This window comes from Podarcis vaucheri (genome assembly GCF_965113315.1).
Source record: "Podarcis vaucheri genome assembly, chromosome: 3".
Lineage (NCBI taxonomy): Eukaryota > Metazoa > Chordata > Lepidosauria > Squamata > Lacertidae > Podarcis > Podarcis vaucheri.
The window spans coordinates 74,192,477-74,213,893 of NC_138761.1; the positions used below are offsets into that span (position 1 = coordinate 74,192,477).

The window sequence follows — 21,417 nt, forward strand, 5'->3', positions numbered from 1 at the left end:
ATTTTCCAGTATGTGACTGAATCCCACCTGAAAATAGTGAGTGTAGAAGCACCCCAAATTTCATACTTGCACCTTTCAGAAGATTAGTAGTAGTGAGCTGTGCACAAGCTGTTTACTTCTCTGCTATTACTGATACTTTCATTGAGGAATGTCAGTATTCCTGGAACACTATTTGCAAGCTGCTCTGTAGGTCAATTTCCACCTAAAAAGAATAATCAGCCAGGACAGTGGTGCTGTAACTGGAATCGACATTCTTTCTATCACCCTCTTACAATTTTAAGTGCATACACAGCCTTTCTGTACACCGTTGTCCCTGGCCTTGTATCTGGACTGAAGTTTTGCTTCAGTCACACAGAGTTCATCATTTAAGATGTTTTGCTGCCCTAAACAGATGAACTGCATGGTCCAATTGGTGTGACCAGGGCTTCTTGGTAATGTCGCACAGGATCCTGGCCGTCATGTGTGGCCACCTGGAGCAGACCAAGCCTTGTGCCTCGATATCCTCTGCATATAAGCATTGCAGTACTGTATTACAAAGCGTGCACCTATATGCAACACCAGAGAAGCTGCTTGGTTTCTTAGTCTGCCCAGTCAGCTCTCCTGTAAAGATTGACTTCAAGTCCTCTGGCAGTCATTATCCCTCACCCTTGGTTGTTAGTCTGTTTTTAACGAGATATTTTACATTGTTGTGACGCGCCCTGGGACCTTGCAGCGAAGGGCAAGTAACCTAATACAAAAATAATTTTAGGCTCAGGACTTAATGCATTGTCTTCAACGTCTCTGCTTTTAGGTGATATTGTTCAGCTCGCTTGCATTTGGTGGGCAGCGGGGCTTCTGCTCATTCTACTGAGTGGAGTTTAAGCCCTGCCATCACTACTGCCCGTCTGGTTTTTGCGGCTTGCTAAACGCAAAGTTCCCTGGAAAAGACCCTGATGTTGGGAAAGATGGAGGGCACAAGGAGAAGGGGACGACAGAGAATGAGATGGTTGGATGGTGTTCTTGAAGCTACTAGCATGAGTTTGATCAAACTGCGGGAGGCAGTGGAGGACAGAAGTGCCTGGCGTGCTCTGGTCCATGGGGTCACGAAGAGTCGGACACGACTAAACGACTAAACAACAACAAAACGCAAAGTGTATTTCTGACGCTGCCCAAGGTCAAGAACTACCAGTTAATAATTTCACATTGAGACTTAGTCGCTTTTCTCCTATCACAAAGCTATTTAAGTGATCCCAGCGCCAAAGATCAATATTGATCTTTCAACGACACCCACCCGCGTCTACAAAGCAACCCATGATCTAATTTTCGCACGAATTGAGACATCGAGTGACAAGCGAGCGGACGTCGAAGCAGCCACGCCCGCTCCGTCGGGATCTTTCCACGCCATTCGAGGTTTCGGTCACGTGACGAGGAAGCGGCTCTTTCCCTCGAGGGCCGTTCCATTGCAGCAGGCGGGGGGTGTGCGCGCTGCTTGAAGGGGTTTACGCGTCGACGAGACCATCTCTTATTACGCAGGGAGCTGAGAGAGAGAGAGAGAAAGAGACACAGAGCGCGCACGCGCTGGCGCTTGCCTCAATCCACGCGTCAAACGGCTCGCGCGGGCCGCCCAACGGCCGCGTCACGTGACTGCAGACTTCGACCGGCCGGGAAGCGGAGCGGGTTGCGCGAGCTGAGGGCTGAGCCGCTTTTCCCGTCGTTGTTTCTTCTTTCCTCGTGGGGCGAATCCCCCTCGCCGAGAGACGCCATGAGCTGCTTCAGCCGCCTTCGCTGGGCTGCCCTGGGCTGGGCGCTGCTCCTGCTGGTGGTCGCCTCTTGCTTCACGTCCGCCTTGGCCGCGGCCGAAGAGGAGGAAGGTGAGGAGACGGAGCGGGTGGATGGGCGGGCGGCGCAGGGCTTCGGGAGCGAAAAGGCTCCTGGCGTCGCGGCGCCGTGAAGCCTTGAAAGCGAAGCGGGGGGAACACAGGGGGCCCGGAGGCTGCGACGCGCTCTGCGCGCCAGGCTCACCTCCGCGCGGAGATAGCCGCCCTGGCCTTGACGGACCGGCGCTGGACGGGGCTCGTAGTGCAGCCCCTCCTCGAAGAAAGGAGCCCCGAGGGCGGAGGGAATGCAGAGAGGGGGGAGGTGGTCTTGTTACGGGTTGCCAAGGGGCGGAGGCGAGGCGGGGGGGGGGCAGAGCGGACCTCCGGCACCGACCCCCCCTTACTCTTTTGAAGGCATGCAGACCCCCCCCCCCGCTAACGTGGAATTCCCCGCTCCCCACGTGGCAAACAGTTGATTTCGGTTCGAAAAAGGCCGAGGGGTTGAAATGGTTAAACATGGCACGCAGCTGCTGAGGGGCGAACATGGCCCCGCCGCGGCTGCAGTTCAGTTCAAGCACCGCGGTTCTTCCGCGTCAGGGGCGATGCTAGCCCTAGTTTATTGGGGCAGGGGCGGCTTCTGCGTCCCCTTCTCTTCCCTCCGAGAGAGGCATCGGCAGGCAGGAAGAATGCGGGGAGGCAGGATTCGCGGCGTTGGGAAGCTCGGGTCGTGGGAAAGGGTCCGCCCACCGCCAGACCTGAGGCTCGGGAGAGTTGCCTTCTCGTAGCGCTTGTAAGAGAAACGAAACCGTGGGGTGTGGTGGTGGGGATGAAGGCGGCGGAGGGCCACTGGCAGCTGCCCCGCTCGGTCTGGTTTCGGATTGTGTTGGCTCCGTGTTCGCTGCGCTCCGCCTCCCCTTCTGAAAAGTTTACGAACATTCGAGCCGAGACAATGCAGCAACGTTGCCCTCTCTCTTCGTGTATTTATTTATCCTGCAGTGACGCACGATCTGTATATCAGCTATGAGTTAACGCAAGGGATGAAGTGCAAGGATTTATTGCTCAAAAGCCCTAATTCTTTACAGCGTAGGAGCTATTTTGAGAGAGGTTGCAAGCGTCTAATCGGCAATCTGACCTCTATTTTCAGGGAGATAACACAAGTATTTATTTGTTTTCCTCCTTGCCTTTCTATCATCATGGTTGTTACGATGGCACCATCAACTTTCATGGCACTGGGCAGTATATAAGAGGTTTTGTCTAAATTAACAGGATGAAAGCTATAAACAGAAAAAAAGTACTTTGGTTCTCTTATTTTAAAGCTGTGTTCATTTGTTTGTCTTTGCAACTGCACAACTGATGGAGGCAAGTAAGTTAGGAGAAGGCCTTGAGGGAAAAGATTTCCACCCTCCAAGGATTCCCCTGCTGATGTGTTTTAACAGCTGCTTTTGCAATGTATGTCTGTAGAAGCTGCTATTAGGATGAGTCTAGATTTCTTTTAATCAAATGCATTAAAGGTTTTCAACCTAATATACCATAAAATTCCAAACTAAAGAGAAAAATGAAAGAATGTCTCAAACAGAAAGAAACTAAAGACAAAATTAAAGTAAGATAATCTTCATAAAACACAAAATTATAAAAATATCTATGTAGCCCTTGGTCACCATTTTATCTTAACCTTCACACACACACAGAGAGTTGAATTCTCCCACCTGAGAAAAGCCATTCTGACCTGCCTCATAGAGGCCCTATCCTCTCTGTCAGCTCCCTGTACAGAATGAGTCTAGATTTTTTCTCCCCCAAAATAAATTACCTCACTGGAGTTTTCTAAATTGTTGACATTCATTTCTGCTCACTTATTCACACATTACATAGCATGCAAGCCCATCTTTTAAAACCTATTGAAAACGGTTTGACTAGAATTAACCTGAAGGGCATAGAGCTGAGTTGGCTGTTCTGATGCTAGATATCTTGTGCATACTTCTAACAGATAAACCCACATTATTATCTATTAAATTTGTATACTGCCCTTCATCAGAAGGCCATAGGGGGGTTCACAACATAAAAATACAAAATGAGAACACAAAATACATAATAAAAACAAACCAATAACTCCCTTCCACAAACACATTTCAAATTCTGTAGAATGTTTATCAGTTGAAAGTGGGTGGTGGTGGTGCTAGTATCATTCAGCCTGTTTTGATTTAACTAAATGAGAAAATAAAGTAGGAATGGATGAATGAAATAGTTTTATTTACTAATATCTACTTAGAACTCTTAATTTGGGCATTCAAAGAAGTTATTCCTACAAATTTCATCTTAAATGACCAATTGCTTATTTTGAGTTGGATAACATTTTAGGATACTTCATCTTTGGCGTGTTAGCTTGCAGGTTCACTCTGGAGGCCCTTCTTTGAGTAACATTTCACACATCATTGTTCTTTTGTATAATTAATGCACATAATTAACTCGTTTATAAATATGTATTTAATGCAGCATGCTACTAAAGTACAGCTTTTCAAAGGTGTCGCTTCTGATATTATAGTGTATTTTGCACTGTTAATGCTCTCCTCATAAAACAGGAGTGGAAAACTTCAAATAGTTGATTATATGCAGGGCTCTACAAGCTCCTTCCTTGCCCACTAGCAATAGTTTTCAGAAGAGGGGAAAGGTCATACTTTAATTCTCAAAGCAGATATCTCATTGCAGTAGTTTACATATTCCTTGGCACTGGTGGGGCTTCAATTGGAGTATGAAATTAAAACTAGAATTGTTTCCCGAACATGGCACACAAACTCATTTCAATATATGTGCTTAATGGAATTAAAGCGAAGCTGGCCAAGCCTATTCCTAGGAAATAGGAGGGAAAATTTGTAAGACATAGATACCAGGGTGGTCAGCATTGACCAGGGCTCCTTCCTGTGCCCACACACAGTGACTGAAACCTATTTGTAGCTATGTGCAAAGGCCTGTAGGCAGTTTGTGTTATTATTTCTTTTATGAATTGCTTTCCATAAAAATCTCAAAGAGGAAAGCAATTTCAGGTCTGGTACAAATGCAGAGTGTAGTATTTTAGGCACCGATAAGCTAAAATAATAGGTCTAATACAGCATTCATAACAGTCTTTGGAATTTAAGACTTACCATCACTGTCATTGTGAAAGGTCTATAATATAGCATCTCGGAACTGCTCCATTTGACAAAGGACACTTGCAAGCAAGAGGTAGTGGGGCCAGAAGTAGCCTCCATTTATTGGTGCTGTTGCAGACCACCACCAACACATAGGAGCCAAAAAGCTAGCCTTCTGGTTTTCTATAAAGTTAGGTCATCCTCAAATAATTATTCAATAAACGATCATTTTCTATGTCATGCAGCTCTAATTGTGAATCACGTTGCCCTACAGATGTTGCCAGTGTACACCTCCCATCAATCTGACCATTTGCCATGCAAGCTGGGGCTGATGGGGGATAATGTCTGGAGGGTCTCACCCACCCTGACTTACTGCCACATTCAAAATCACTCATGGTTTGTCTCCCTTAGACAAACCATAAGCAGTAAGCCAAGAACAAACATTAGTTACCGTTCGTATTAATGATGGACATTACAGACTTGGTATGCTAAAATACAGTAAATTAAACTAACAAAAAATGTGGGAAGCATATTGCTAAAAACATTAAGACAAGTAACAAACATTTGCTTACACAAATAAGAAGGAGCCATGGAGGTAGTTGGGCTGTTCAGCAATGGATAAATGGTAAAGGAAGACAGGAAGTTTACATAAAAACTGAATGAATATTTTGTGTTGTCCACACTGCAAAACTAACTCAACTAGAAGTAACCAGAAATGAATGTCTAGGGTCCTTTCTCCTTGGTTACAGGTGTTAATTTCTTATGTTAATTTTTCATTTGAAAATAAAAAACAATTACTTTATAGTGCTTTTGTTGATTCACATTTAACACACTTCTATACCTCAGGGGTGCCATAGACTGTTCATAATTTGTAGTGACCTTTTGAAATTGTGATCTATCAACTGTTTAAAAATGCATTCTTCCTTTTTAGCTGGCTGTGAAAAACATACCAACTGTAGTTCCTGCATTAGTAGTACTGACAAGTCTGGAATAAACTGCACCTGGATTTTCTGCAATGGTAAATGGAATTATTTTGAATTGTAATACAGTGGTACCTCGGGTTAAGTACTTAATTCGTTCTGGAGGTCCATTCTTAACCTGAAACTGTTCTTAACCTGAAGCATGTGTATTTTTAGTGAAACCAATGCTCTTATGTATAGAATTTTTGACCAGACGCAGACTTGTATTGTGGAGCTTTTCAGAGGTTAAGGGACAAACATAAAGAAGAATCTTCGTGACACTTCTTAATTTTCCAGAGTTCTGGAACTCTCAGTATATTGGTTGGTTAACTGCTCTGTGCTAAAATAACATCTCTGCTAAACCAAGGAGTAGATAATACCTAAATGGCAATGTAACAAGCACCACAAGTGAAGCTAATTTAGCAGCTGTATAGCTTTTCTAGGACAGTGAAGATAAATGTTTCTAATGGAAACTTGTAGCCAAAATATTGCATCGAATGTTTCACTCTTGGAAAACTAAACTGAAAATTCTTCCTCAATCTTCTTTTTCTGTAAGGTTCTTTGTCCTACTGTACAAATGCAACGGAAAGTGATAACTGTACGTCTACTTTTAGAAATGAAACTTGTTCAGGTAAATATTTACTACTACACTTGTGATGTAAAACCAATTCGTTGTTTAGGATCCATGCAGTTGGGAATGTTAAAGTCTCCAAAGCTGGGGTTGCCAGTGCAGCACTTGCAGGCGCACATACATCCAATGAAACCTTCATTGACTTCCACAGCATCCCCATTTCCTCTTCTGTTGGGTATATTACCCCTCCCCCACCATAATTAGATTTCAAAATTTGGTCTTAATAGAAAGCTTTTCTCAAGCTTCATTCTTGTGGGAGTATATGTGGATCATCCTGGAGAATGTTGTTGGGGAGGGAAATTAAAGGCTTCCCTCTCTAGCTGCACATTCCAGGAAGATCCGTTTCCCCACTCCTAAATTAGGTGGGGCGGGGATGGAAGCTGAAACACTTTTTTCAAGCTGTATTGCTGGTGGAACATACGTGTGTGGGACTCACGGGTTTCTCAGTGTGCCCACTGCTCCATAAATGTTGATGATCCCTGACCCAAGGCCACAGGAGAGGTTATTATTGCTGCTGCACAGATCTGCCACACCTGGGACAATGGAAGAAGTTAGGTAAAAGGCCCAGTGGAAGAGCAGGGTAGGAGGTGTAGAGGTTTTTAAACATGGGTTTCTTGGATGTAATCTGGCAAATTACCTTTTATTTAATTATTCCCCCACCAGTATTGAATAATTAATTATTCCCCCACCAGTATTGAATAATAACGGATAGCAGAAGCTATTTTCTGTCCCTATGGTAAAACAGTTGGGGAAGTGTAATTTCACTTAGGTTGTATGGGAATGTCTTCAGACAGGAGTAACTATTGCATGCCACCAACAATATTGATCAGCTCTTGTCTATTGCAAGAACTGGACAACTGTCAAACAGTAAGTGCTGTAGTAGTTCACCCTTTCTCTTTCATTCCACTACAAGTAGATTCTCATGGATAACATGGCTATCCACTGCTTCAGGTAGTGGTGAGTGTGCAATAGCAAATCGATGTTGTGTGTCTATCCAAATAGGAGGAGTTTGGAAACATAGGATCCTGCCTTTTATTGAGTCATACCATTGATCTATCTAGCTCAGGATTGTTCACTGACTGGCTGTGACTCTTAGGGTTTCAGAAAGTATTCTTTTACAGCTTTAACTGAAGGTGCTAGGGATTCAAAAGGGACCTTTTGCATGCAAAGCATGTGCTCTTACCGTACCACAGTTGAGGACCTTTTAACTGAGCCACGATGAAAATGCTTTTTGAAATAAGAAGAAAGTGAATAATTGCATCACATTAGGTATAGGCTTGGTGCTTTGTTTGTTTTTTAGGATGGGCTGTATCTGAGGGATGTTAATTTGCTAGTGAAACATCTATTTTTTAAATATTTGCCCCACCATAGTAAGATGCCACGTGTAGGTAGAGCAGCTGTTTTTAAGACCAAGTAGGCACACCTTAAATATTGAGAGAATGCTGTGGTTGACAAGACACAGTCATTGTTTCTTCCCAGCGTCCTGCTTCATGTTTACCAGGGGAAGTCAGTGATGTTCTGCTGGTCCTGATCATGGAGTAGTTCAAGACACAAAACCCTTTCCCCCCTCGATGCCATTCATGAACCAAAGCCTAGGTTGTAGTAAGACCCATTATACACAAAGAGACTTAACTGTGAAGTAGACATGTATATTATTGTACTGTTAGTGTGAATTCTTAATGAGTGCCTGGCTATCAGAAGATACGCCTTAAAACCCCTTTGCAGTTTTTTCACATTTTGCATTTGCAACATGGGAAGGTAATTGTTTAACATCCACCTGCATATATAAAAAAATTGTCCAGTAGCACCTTAGAGACCAACTAAGTTTGTTCTTGGTATAAGCTTTCTAAGGTGCTACTGGACAATATAGAAAGGTAGACAGACAGACAGACAGTGTCGGATCAACACGGCTACCTACCTGAATCCACCTGCATATGTTGTGCAGTAGTATGTGCAGAAAATAATTTATGGGTGGGTACCTAATCTCAGAAGAATTCACCACAGTAAAGATGTAAGCTGAAGGGTGAAAGTCAACGTTTGGGGCCAGTTACAATTGTAATTGTATGATCTGTTCTCCATCACAGCCTCAGATGTATCTTGGGAGCAGAGGTGGCTATTGATAATATTAGTACCTCTTATAGCATAATCCACATCTCCTTGGAATTAAGAGCTATTGAATTCAATGGAGCTTATTCACATGTAAATGGGGTTGAGATTGTAGCCTCAGTGTTTAAATATTCTGTTTTCTGCTTCATACTTTTGTGTGTTTTTTAGCTCCTCCTAAGCCTACCACAGTTGCACCTACCACAGCCAACACTTCTACCCCAGGTAACAAACTTTTGTGCATTAATAAGTAAACAAGTATAAAGGCTTCACCTGTAATAAGGTTTCCAGGATTACTCTGTGAAAATCAGAAATGAGAGCTCATGTTTTTATCCAGTTTCTTGAAATGGCTTAATCACTATAAAGGGCAGGCAAGTAGTAGTAGTAGTAGTAGTAGTAGTATATTATTTATACTCTGCCCATCTCTTTCCCCAGCCACTCCGGGCATCTTCCAACACAATATTAAAATACAGTAATGCATCAAACATTAAAAACGTCCTTAAACAGGGCTGCCTTTAGATGTCGTCTAAAAGTCTGGTAGTTGTTGTTCTCTTTGACATCTGGTGGGAGGGCGGGTGCCACCACCGAGAAGACCCTCTGCCTGGTTCCCTGTAATTTGGCTTCTCACAATGAGGGAACCGCCTGAAGACCCTCGGCGCTGGACCTCAGTGTCTGGGTAGAACGATGGGGGTGGAGATGCTCCTTCAGATACCAGTACTATGAGTTGCAGGCCAGAATACTGATAATTTCCTGTCCTTTACTGAATTGTCTTTGATCGCTAAGGTAGATGATACAATTTGTTGATGGGAGAAAAACCTGTCTTGAGAATTCATGTTAGTGAAGAGCATGTAGTAGAATTAGCCAAGAAAAAATTTGAATGCACAGAGGAGTGACTACATGTACACTTCTTCTACATGCATACTTTCATGTTTCTTTCATTCTCTTCTGGAATGTCAGGAATCAACATTATTGTATATATGGCAGGCGGTTCCTGGGATCTGTGCTTAAATGATTTCTACTTGTCTGGTTTTGTTAATTGTCCACTTTGTTGGGGACTTAGCTTCTTACATAACCTCAGTAATGTTTTCCCTAATGTGTTTAATTTTTGATTCTTGAATTATATTTTATATATTTCAGATAATCTCATAATTTGGGAAAAAATTGCCTTCAAAATGGAGGAAATGACTTTTTAAAACTACTACCAATTTTTCTATCCATGCATAAATATTTTTCATTTATAATTATTACTGTGAAATGCATCTAACAGTGCCTTTGTTCTGCAATCATTTGCTCAATTTGTAAGATTAAAATAGTTAAAGTTGGTTCCAAGATGTGGTATTTTCTTTGAAACAGGTCCTACACATAACGCAACTGCACCAGCCAAACCTACTTCTGCCAGACCTACTGCTTCTAATAGTACAATAGTTACACCTGCTGCTAGCAACACAACTTCTATACCAGGTAATATTTGATTTATAGCAAGATTAAAATCAGTCATGTCACAGAGACATTAGCATCTCTCTCGCATGCACATACATATAGCTCTCAATCATGTGCACTCAAAGCATACTTGTGCATGAATGCAGACCCCTCCGTTGGTGAAGGAAGTGCCTCTTGTTTAAAAATAATAATCCAAAATATTATTATTTTTGGTGGGGGGGGGGATCCAAGTGGTAGGAATCCAAGACATTAGGGCCACCAACCTGGTGCTCAGTGGTGATCCATGCATTAAAGAGTAGCTTTCTAAATTTGCACAGCCTATCACTAGTAACTCTACTTCTTTCATTTGACAGGCTCAGCTTCTCCCCAACCAACTTCCAAACCATCTCCACACAAATCCACCTTTGATGCTGCCAGTTTCATTGGTGGTATCGTCCTAGTGCTGGGACTGCAAGCAGTAATATTCTTTCTCTACAAATTTTGCAAGTCCAAAGAACAAAACTATCATACCCTCTAGAATACGTTGCTTTTAAGTGGACTTTACAAGGTCAACATTTGTGGTTAGCTGCACCAAAATATCTTTATTCCTTATAGAAGACAGCAATTCAAAATACTCTTATTCTTCAAGACTTTTTTTAAAAAAGAAAATGTTTCTGCAACATGCTTGGAAGAAGGTTGTATGAATCATGTTTTGCTCTGCAAGAATACTTGCAATATTGTGCATGAATCCTCATTGGCTGTCTGAAATTTCTTTAGTGGCTGCTGCTGTGGAACCGTTTCTTTTATCTGACATGCCAAATGTAGACTTCAATAGTAACTGTATTCATTGGCAGCAGTGTTCTTGATAGATAACTTTATGATTGCAATTGATAAGTTAGCCTTAAATGCAGTGCCCCCTACATTATTATTATAATTATTATTATTACTATTAAAATGTGAATTCCTGGTGACTTGGCATAAAACACTATGTGTGTGAAAACTGGCTTTTTATAGTGTACGGCTAGGAGATTGGGGCAAATTTCTAGAACTATGGTTTTTTCCTTAAGGATTATGGAAGCCCATATTTTTCTATACTTGGTGTCAGAAGGATAATTGTTTTCTAATGTAAGCGTAAGCAGCCATAGGAAGAATGATAGTCAAAGAATGCTAGTTCCTTGGTGCATAAGGAAGAAAGACCAGTGCCTTAATGAGTAGGCTGCAAACTGATACGTTTGTGCCATTTTATTTGTTTGAGGTACAGTGAATGTCATTCCACTTGCAGCAATTTCATTCTAGTAGACACATGAACTTGGGCATTATTTATATATACTTGACTTTATATAAAAGTTTTTGTGAAGACATATGGAAAGAAAACAGTGTAAGCAATCTTCATATACTGTTCCTAAAGCCATGTGTCTCTAGCCTTCAAAACACTTGCCTTGGAAAGTTCAATTGACATGCTTTACATTTCAGAGCAGTAGTTTCACATTTTGTGATTGCAATTCGTGGATATTACAAACCTACCATAATTCTGTATGGATTTGAGAGAATATTTGCTCTTATATCAATGCAGTTTCCTTCCTTAAGTTTCATAAAACACAGATAGTCATGGTGGAAGTAGGCAGCCCGAGCACTTGGAGCTATGTAAGTTTTTGATAATTGTCAAAATAGACTGCTAATCCTTGTTTTGCAGGTTATATGGCAAGCATAGTTTAAATGCTAGAAATGCAACATTAAGTGATGCTTTTGGATTAGCTCTATTGCTTGCTTGATTTTAAGCTGCTGCTGATAAGTCTGGGTTTATGGCTTATTGCAAAATTTTACTGCATTTTAATTGCTCAACTTCTCTAGCCCTTGTAGCTAATAGTATTCACTTCAATAACGTTGCATAGAAAGTTTATTCATAATAATACTTAGCAAACAGTACTGTAACTTTCAGGCAACTGCACTCCTAAAAGACAATCAGCTCAGGTGTATGAAATGGTAAATTGATCAGCCAATTTTCAGCAAGCAACACATCTGTAGTAGGTGGTATTTAATGGCCTTAAGCTATATAGTCCATTGTTTAACATAATTCCCCATCTCTTTTAGCTTCATAAATTTAGATAAAATATCTGAATATATTCTAAACCTTAAGCATAAATAAATGCACTTCTAAACGGTGACAGTTTAAAAAAAGCCTCTTTGCACTCTAAAGCTGTAATAAGCTTATGCTTAGTGGTGAGACTCAGAAATTATTTCTAGTTAGTGTTGCTTCCTTACTGGCTCTTGAATGGCTACGTCTTGTAAACTTGTAGCAGAAGATTTCAAGACTTAACAGTGCAACTTGCAGTTCCAGAATTGAAATTTGAGCCAATTTTATTACTGAGCCAAGAGTAAGTGCTGTTTAAAACACCACTAAACAGTCATGTATTCTGTGCTGATGTTAACATGAATCTTTCAAGTGCCTTAAATTTTATTACTGTCAGCTACATGTCTGTTGAAGGAATGTGGGGAGAGGAATTTTAGTCACTAGTCTTGCCCCATTGCCAGCAATTGTTCTTTTCCAATGACTTTAGGAAATTCAGGTCTCACTGCTACTCTTCAGGAAGTCTGCATTTTCTACTTGGTTGGGGTATAGATGTGTACCAGGTCTTTAAGACATTTCTAATATCTTCATGCAGTGGCATATTTGATTTTCTAGACCCAAGCTTTATCACTAACTTACCAAACCTTGGCTAAGACTGTGAGGGTGAGCCCTCTTACCTTCTATAGCTAGATCAGTGACAGTTGTTATTTTTCTGGTAGTGACATTAACCTGACTACGTACAAATTAGGTAAACTAATAGATTTTCACAGCTTCTGTCTGCTTTTTGGAGTATATGCATAGGGTTTTGGTTTTTTTTAACCACCCCTGTCTGTGAAATAGATTTTTAAGGCAGTGAATTGTGACTTCCAAGCTCTTAATACAGATTTTCCCTAAAATTTAACACCTGCAAGTATGTTGCATCTAGAATGGAATGTTATAGACATTACTGTACTGCATATGTGTGTTGTCTTCATTGGAAGAAAATGCAAACTACTTAATCACAAAACCAAAATAAATCATTTATTAAACTGTTTCTGTTCGTCTGTCCATCTTTTTCTCCTCCCAAAAAAATCCAGCTTGTTCTGGGCCATAAAAAGCAATGTGTGTTGTACATGGCCTCTCCATTTGCCAAAGTAAATTTCAAGTGGTGAGGATTGTTGGGTGATCCAGCAGAACTCTCATTTAAAGCTCTTTGTCAAAGACAAAAATAAAATGGGAAGTATACAGATGTAGCCATATAAAATTATTTCATAGTATGACAAAACACAAAGCAGCTACATAATTGCTTTGCAGAATTTGGTCAAAGTCATGCAAATGCACCATGGCCAACCAAATAAGCTTGTTGCCATAAACACATAATATTGTGACAGTGCATTCCTTATATATTTGTTTGAATAAAGGCTTTCAGTTGCCTGTCCTAATCTGCTGCTAGCTTCATCCAGTTAATCAGATTTTTCGCACTAGAGAATCTGGTGGGAAAGTGGCTTATTAAAAGTTATGGGTAACTATAAGCAAATTAAAACATCCCATTTTTGAGCATGACCAGAGTTCTCAAGCAAGACTGCTTTGTACTTTATCGTGGAATCAAACCAGCAAGTAACTCTTCAAAGAAGCAGTAGAAGCTTATTTTTCAGATGTCTTCTGTCCACAAAACTGCACAGGTGACGTAGAAGAGTTTTCTGTAAGAGCTGGCAAGAGAACATCTATCACACTATTTCTCCACCCACAAGGTACCTTTAAATATAAATAAAAACTGTTGTAATTCTCATCTGTTTCACCTTGAATAGTCAAAATTTCATTCATTTTTTTGGGGGTAGATGGCTTCTCTTAACTGCTGTGGGCCAAAAGTTTATTGTACAGGAGGAATTCCCTGAGAAGCATGAATGAAGAGTTAATCTAATATCACTATTTTATAAAGCAAGTGCTCAGTATAGCTTGCTTAACATGTCTACAACCCAATTGTCACTGTCTTGCATTAGAGATTCATACTAACATTGCTTCCCAAATACTTCACTACTCACCGTTTTGGGCCTCTGAATCTTTTCTGGTTTTATATTGCTGCTACCCACAGAGTCAGCAACCAAAAGCTGATGCCTGAAGTCCTTGGTTAACGTGAATGTTGAAATGCCTGTATTCTGGCTCCATGAAGCAGAGCCTGGAACATAATGTTAAATAATGTCATTTAAGTGCTGCCTTTGTGGAACTTTGTTCTAGAACATGTTTTTGTGTGCAAACACTGCTGACACTGTATTCCTTGGTAATACATTGCTGTTGACACTATTGTTTTGTAAAGGATAGATTTCCACTTTTCGACAATATTCTCACAGTCAATGGTTAACAGTTAAAATGTGAATGATCTTCGATGCGATCCCAATAAATGGTCTGATAACAATCACGGTTTATCTAGTAGTAGTGTATATTAGCAACAGGCTTCTGTGTATCAATTTTTAAAGAAACCATTTTCAAATTAGGACATGGTATACTATCTTAGGGCAATGGGAGCTCATTTCTTTTGTGAAAAGCTGCTACATGGAAGCTTGATGAGCCTCAGGATCAGAGCGATGGGAAATGAAACGTTTTCTCTCCGCCACTGTGCACACCACCCCAAAGACTCTGAAGCTGCCATTTGCATTTCAAAGATTTCTTCCATTTGTCCCGAATGGATGTCTCCCTTTAAATGCAAAGACTTCTGAGAAAACAATTCATGTCGCAGGACTTCCACAGTGGAAGGGGGTGTCAAACTCTCCCTCACCACCCTGCATGGGCCCAGAGACTCATGGCTGCTATTTCAAAACCAGAAAAGTACACATCTTACATCGTTAACTTTATGTCTAGGTTGACACTGAAAAGGACTAGCTTAAGGAAATGTGGACTTAAGGTGAGTTGAGAGAGAGGCTTTCTAAGAAATAATGTTTGGGGGGAGGTATTTTTGTTTGCATTATTATATTGTGAACTGCCCTGGGAACTTTGGATGAAATTTACAGAAAGAAGTAGAAGAAAGCATCGTAAAACAGCTGATGCTAGTAGTACGATTCCTTTTTACCTGAAAGTGAGCGATTTATACTGCTGGCACTGTGTGAAGTATTAGCAGACTTTCTTCTTACAGCTGTGAAAGCCAAGGACATGAGTTAGATAATCTGTGAGAAGAATCCGTACAAAGCACAAAGTTTTAAAAGTTAACGACAACTGTTAGAGTATTTTTATAATGTCTGTTGCTTTCTTTTGCCCAAAATGAAACATGTACAAGTTCATTTAAACTGCCCTTGCTAGCTCCACTTGGCAACCCTCTTCCCTTTACACCTTGCCTGTCTTCTCACAGCTTGATCCAAGCCCTATCACCATTAAACGGGGTGGGGAGACACTTCAGAGAGCAGTTTTCTGAAGCACTTCCCTCCATTAAACAGTTGGCTTGGGCTACCTATGTTTTTATGTATATAGTATGGCATCTCAAGACAAGCACCAACACTACTATGAGGTGAAAGCTAAGGCAATACAGCCAGTTTTCCTGCCTTTTCTATGCCCATGGTGGCCCACCACTGAGACCCCCCCCCCACTTTCAAGCCAATACAGTTATGCTGAAGCATCATTTGAGGGTCAGACCACATTCTATGTGGTCTCTGAAACAGTGGCAACACTCCGCAATTTTATTATATAGTAAGATAAGACACCTTTGAAACAATTAAAGGTAGAAGACATGGCCAAATGTCTTTGCTTTCTGAGTCACAATGCACTTATCTTCTGGTAAATGTATTGGGCTGTACAGATAGCAAGATATGTTTGCGATCCTAGCACTGATTGAATCTAGTGCTGTTTAAATTGCCTTGTGTATCCCTTGCATATCCTTGAACTAAAATGTTAGGAGATACAGGTGTTACCTTTAATTGGACTATTTTGAAAGGTAAGGGTAGATTAAGATTAATTTTTTGCATGCACTTCAGCTGCTGAATATGCTGATAACTGAATTGTCTATGTCAGGCAAAAGGGATTTGAACATTAACTAGTGTAAGTGAACTACTTGTACAATAGAGGGTTCACCAGTAGGAAAAATTTTAGTTCATTTCTACAATCTTTGCAAATTAAGATGGCAATGCTGTGAGTTTTAGGCATACATTTGTTCCAGAAATCAATACTGTGCAATATACAGCCATGTAAACAGTTTGCTTCCTGGATTGATTTAGTAAAATGGACTTTTCTTTGGAAAGATAGCACCTTAAACTGCTACTCTCTACAATGCAACAAGACGTTCACATGAAACAATGGTCAGTCACTACTATTGTATCACATTAGCAATACACTTTGTCTCAGTTGCGTGTCTGTTCAAAAAGTATTCATTTAATGCTATTGCTTAAGGTTTAGAGGTGGGGAGCAGTAATCTGATCAGCTTTCAAATTCAGTTTAGCATCTTTTAAATAGATTAACAAATTGGATCTACTTGGAGCTTTGGCTCAGTTATCAAACACAATGTAATATGACAGCTGGGGTGGTTAAGTGAACAGTCAAACTGGCTGAGAAATTAATTTATCCCATCCTTATATGCTCATATCACCATCCACATTTATTGCAATCTTGCAATAATATACTGACAGGACAACAAGTAGCTGCTTCATTGCTACAGCCTGCCAAATAACTTGGTACTGCTGCCTCCCATACAGGCTTGACACTAACACTAAGCCGCTTAGCGTAATGAGAAACTCCTAGTTCAAAGCGGCTGTTAGCTGAAGTGTGAGACAGGATCTAGGACCTCTGCCCTCATTGGGTTGTATCCAGACTTGGGCAAGTGAAAGTGCACTCCCTAACTTACTGAGGGGAGGGGGCATGAGTTCTGCATGCAGAAGATCCCCTCGTTAGGTCTTTAAAAGAAGCAGCCAGGTAATATGAAGGGCCCTCTGCCTAAGATTGTGGAGAGCTTCTGTAAGACAATGTAGACAATACTGGGCTTTACGGAGCTTCATGGGTCACCCAGGTGTGCGCGCACCCTGAGAAATCTTCCTGCGCAAGCTGCCTCAGCCTGAGTTTTGGCTGTTTCCAACTCCCTCAGCACTTCCCAGGCCTTTCCTGCCCCCCAGGAGAGGCTTTATAGGAGTTACAAGGCCACAATGGGAGCATGTATTTCTTCTCATGCAAATCTGGCAACAGCTTAGTGTAGGCACCTGCTTCCCCCGCCACAGCCTGGGATGATAACAAGGTCTGTACTCTGTCTCTGTCTGTGTTGATCTATTCCTGGTATATGAGAGAGGGCATGGTGACCTAACTAAGTCCAAGGTCTGCATCTTTGGTTCACATTTAATAACCTATTAACCAGCACATTTACTGTTAACTGTTTAACAACCAAAGTAAAGTATAATACATTTTCAAAATACAGCAGGGCATGAAATAAACAATCTATTGAACACCAATATTCTTGCAGCCAGCTATCATTCAACCTACATTCATTCATACCTGCAGAAGAATTTCTCTGGGATGTTGCAACTTCTGAGTCATACAGCTGATGCTGCAGCTCTTTTATCCTCTGGAAAGCATCCAGTTTTAAACTGCGTTCCTGGGACAGCTGACTTCTTACCTGAAAAGATACTAAATTTTTCTAAGCGAACATTACAGTTCCAAATCTATGTATCTTTGTGGTCCATTTATGAAAATGAAATACATAAGAGAAGGAAGGAATTGGAAGTTGCAAACTTTGAATGAACCTGCATGATTATATCAGATGCTGCTTGGTTAAGCAATATTTATGAAACTTTGGGTATTAATTGTGGGATGAGTGCTGATCATGCATACAGGTTTTTCACCCAGTCTGCACAACATCATTGATGTCTAGTTGCCTGTCTGCATTTTTCCACCATTAAACCTTGATTTACCCTTTTGGGATGGGGGTGGGATGGTTTGGTGTGGATAAGTATAAAAATCGCCCACTGTCAATGACCTGTTTGCAATATTAAGCCCCGATCTTGGAACATATAACCACTGGCACATGAGCTACTGAAAGTATGTATTTATAAACTTACCTGTTGGATTTCTTTTTTAACCTTTCCCCCCTGAAGCTGCCTTATCTTGGATGATCTTTCAGTTTCTTCTGTTAGACACTGCAATCTCAGTTCTCTCTCTCCAAGGCTTTCCAGCATTTTTTCCAAGTTTGCTGTCTTAATTAGATCTAGTTGCTGCTTTCTGTGAACTTCTTGGTTCATCCTGTGTTCTACTTCCTGTAGCAAGTGTCCCTTTGCATAAAATACCAAAGAGATTTGTAAAACACAGGAGAAGAGAACATGGGTGATATCCAATGCTATCATACTCAGAGTAGACCCATTGATTTCAGTAGGTCTATTCATGTATGACTTACTTGGATATCATTCTTGGCATTTAAAAGGCAGATGAAGACAATTTTATTTCAAATAATATTTATTGGCAGTGAAGTTGTTCTTATTCTGCAGAATTTCTGGTTTAAAACAGTGTCCAATGTAGGAAAGATATAAACCAGAAATTCTGCAGAATAAGAACTGCTATGTGTGTTATGATGACATTATTTAATCTGTGTTGTAAATTGCTTTGGAAGATTCACTATTGAGCAGTTTGGATGTTGTAATAAGCTAAGCCAATACAACAAAATTTAAATGTCTGGGCAAATACAGACACATTAACACTTGCACCAATCTGACTTCTTTTGGAAAGGTCAAAGTGAGGGTTTCACCATCAAAAAACCCTCTCTCCTTCACTGTTAGATATTAATTACTATACAACTTGTGTTCACTGTAGTGAGGGTTGGAAGTATGCGGAGACATTTTGCATCTTCACATTTCAGATCATTGTACTTTCATTTCAGTTGAATAATGATCTTGAACAGTTTTGCTGAGAAGAGGCAAAATGTAATATATTCATTCTGTCTTTGCTGTCAACAGTAATGATTCAAGAAACAACACATTTGGCAAGTATTCTGATTCTCAGTATGTAAGATGGTTCCCCAATTTCACAAGGAGCTACAAGGAGCTGCTATGCAAATCCTCTCTAAGCCACTGCTATTCACTTATAGGGTTTTAATTTCTAAATTACATCCATCTCTGGAATCTTAAATTGGTGTGGGCAGACACATCACATAGTGCACATTTCACCTCCTACATAAGTAATATTACAAAGGTTCAGTGCCTCCCCCACTCTCTGCCAAGCAGTAGCAAGATTCCAGGAGTGCCAGGCGCTCACCCAGGATCATGATTCCATTGGGGGTCAGACACAGTGAAGGCAGTTGCATTTTAAGATATATGGTTTCTTTTACACCTATATACACCTAAAGTCTTCCATGGAGGGAGTGCAGAACATTACACCCCAAGACTATCTCTCATTGCCCATCTCATAGCTTCAGCACTGAAGTCAATGCGAGTGAAAGTAATTTGATTTGCTGTATAGACAGTATTACAGCAGAGTTTGGTTACATACCTGTTTGTCTAGCTGTTGCTTCAGCCTTTTATTCTCAGTCTGAGACTCTGCCAAAGCTTTCCTTGCAGCCCGCAGCTGCTGCTGAAATATAATCGCTTCTTGTTCTGCCATCAGCTTGGATTTCAGATACTCTTTTTTGTTTTGAATGGCCTCCTGTGAATGCAAAGGGTTCAGTAGGATGTGAAGTAGAGAATCAAGCCACAAAACCCTCCCCCCCCCAAACAAACAAACAAACACCCTACACTGGGTTACTTAGGAAGAAGTGTTATGCAAAATATTTAAGTATTTGAGCTTGTGCCCTTTAACATGTAGAAAAAGATACCCTACTTCTTTTAATTTCATGGTGTTTTTGCAATACAATAAAATTGGTTTGAGCAGTCGCAATCTTTCTGATGGGTATTGTAAAATAACCATATACAGTGCCAGGTTAGTGTAAGTAATCCCCACCACATTCTTTGTGGGAAAGGGTTGATGCATACAGTCATTTGTAGGTGGCAAGAGGTATTTCACAGACATGCACTGAAGTGGCATCTTACAACTACAGCACTTGTCAAGCTTCTGATTTTGCATTATGTGGCTACAATCAGGCTCAACACCAGATGGCATGGTTATTTTTGGAAACTTTTGCAGTGGTATGATAAATCAAGATCTGTGAAGTGAGACAATCATGTGAGCACATCACGCATCAAAGGAGAAGAATGAAAGCCAGAGCTACTAATCTCATAACTATTTTATTACAGTTAAACTGGCAGAGAAAAGCAGGTGGACTTTCTGAGTTCTTGTTCACACATTCATCATACCTCCATACATAACTGACAAACATATGTGGAACCCAAACACAGCCATTGTTTCAAATTTGCATTTCTCTGAATTCTCCAACCAAACAAATATGTTCAAAAATGGATATATTGGGTGTACTTGAAATGCATTCATGAAAACAAAGTACAAAAATGTGTTCCATTAGAAATAATGGTTTGCAAAAGTGTGTATGTTGGGATAAATTCACACAAGAATGTGAATTTTCATGAATATATTTTTAAAAAAGAAAGATGCAAACTGATCTGAAATGTGGAGAACTGAACTTAAAAAGATGGGGAAGACAAGAAATGGAGAGAAACAAAAATTGGCAGGTTCATCTGCCCCTAGATATCATGCACAGTTTTGTAAGGTGTGTATGCAGTCCTGACGGCTCACTGATTAGTGTCTGCTTGAACTGGCCCTAATATGCAGTTCAGTTTTTTCATGGGCTAAGAATTAAATAGACTGTTCTAAGGAAAAGGATGCATCTCGCTCTTCATGCAGTCACTCACTGGTATTACCAAGCATACGTGGCTGAAGCCAATGGCCCTTTTCACTAAAGAACAAATTATTGTCTTTATTTCAATTATGTAGAATGTCTTTATTTCGACAGGCTTTTTTGGAGGGGGGCTCTCACCTTCTCCATTTCTCTCAATGTGGCAGATGAGCGTGCTTTTTGCACTGTTTCTTTCCAGCAGCTCATCGCCTTCCGTTTGCATAGCAGAACTCTCAACTGGTTGTTTTCATCCTGTAGTGCTTGCAGGTGACCCTGCTAAGAAGGCAGATAATTCTAGTCAAGGGAAGCTCCAGCAGCTGCTTGACTATGCACTTTTAAGAATAAGCATCAGAGTCTGTGTATCTGAAGAAGTGTGCATGCACACGAAAGCTCATACCAAGAACTAACTTAGTTGGTCTTTAAGGTGCTACTGGAAGGAATTTTTTTATTTTGACTATGGCAGACCAACACGGCTACCTATCTGTCATCAGAGTCTGTACTTGTGAAAAAAGAAAAGTGAACACTCAGCAGAAACTCAAGTCACTAAAGTGTGCATCCATGATAACACACCCATATCTGAAATCAAAGTATTCACTCTGTGGC

At 40.8% G+C, this 21,417-nt stretch overlaps 2 protein-coding genes across 9 annotated transcripts in view; one reads left to right on the forward strand and one right to left on the reverse strand.

The window, feature by feature from the left end:
- The first annotated feature begins 1,415 nt into the window (after positions 1-1,415).
- CD164 (CD164 molecule) lies at positions 1,416-13,131 on the forward strand. The gene is made up of 6 exons (XM_082216702.1): positions 1,416-1,850; positions 5,850-5,936; positions 6,434-6,508; positions 8,783-8,836; positions 9,965-10,072; positions 10,405-13,131. Exons 1-6 carry the CDS (start codon positions 1,742-1,744, stop codon positions 10,566-10,568), a joined length of 597 nt encoding a protein of 198 aa, XP_082072828.1. The 5' UTR covers positions 1,416-1,741; the 3' UTR covers positions 10,569-13,131.
- LOC309528948 (uncharacterized protein) overlaps positions 13,093-21,417 on the reverse strand; it is a 56,337-nt gene continuing 48,012 nt past the window's right edge. For all 8 annotated transcript variants that reach the window (XM_082216598.1, XM_082216599.1, XM_082216601.1 and 5 more), the window contains 7 exons: positions 20,956-21,090; positions 19,521-19,673; positions 18,101-18,310; positions 17,538-17,658; positions 15,142-15,204; positions 14,120-14,253; positions 13,093-13,832 (listed from right to left, as the gene is read on the reverse strand). In XM_082216598.1, the coding sequence (XP_082072724.1) occupies positions 13,722-13,832; positions 14,120-14,253; positions 15,142-15,204; positions 17,538-17,658; positions 18,101-18,310; positions 19,521-19,673; positions 20,956-21,090 (927 nt within the window). In that variant the 3' untranslated portion in view covers positions 13,093-13,721. The remainder of the gene's footprint in view (positions 13,833-14,119; positions 14,254-15,141; positions 15,205-17,537; positions 17,659-18,100; positions 18,311-19,520; positions 19,674-20,955; positions 21,091-21,417) is intronic.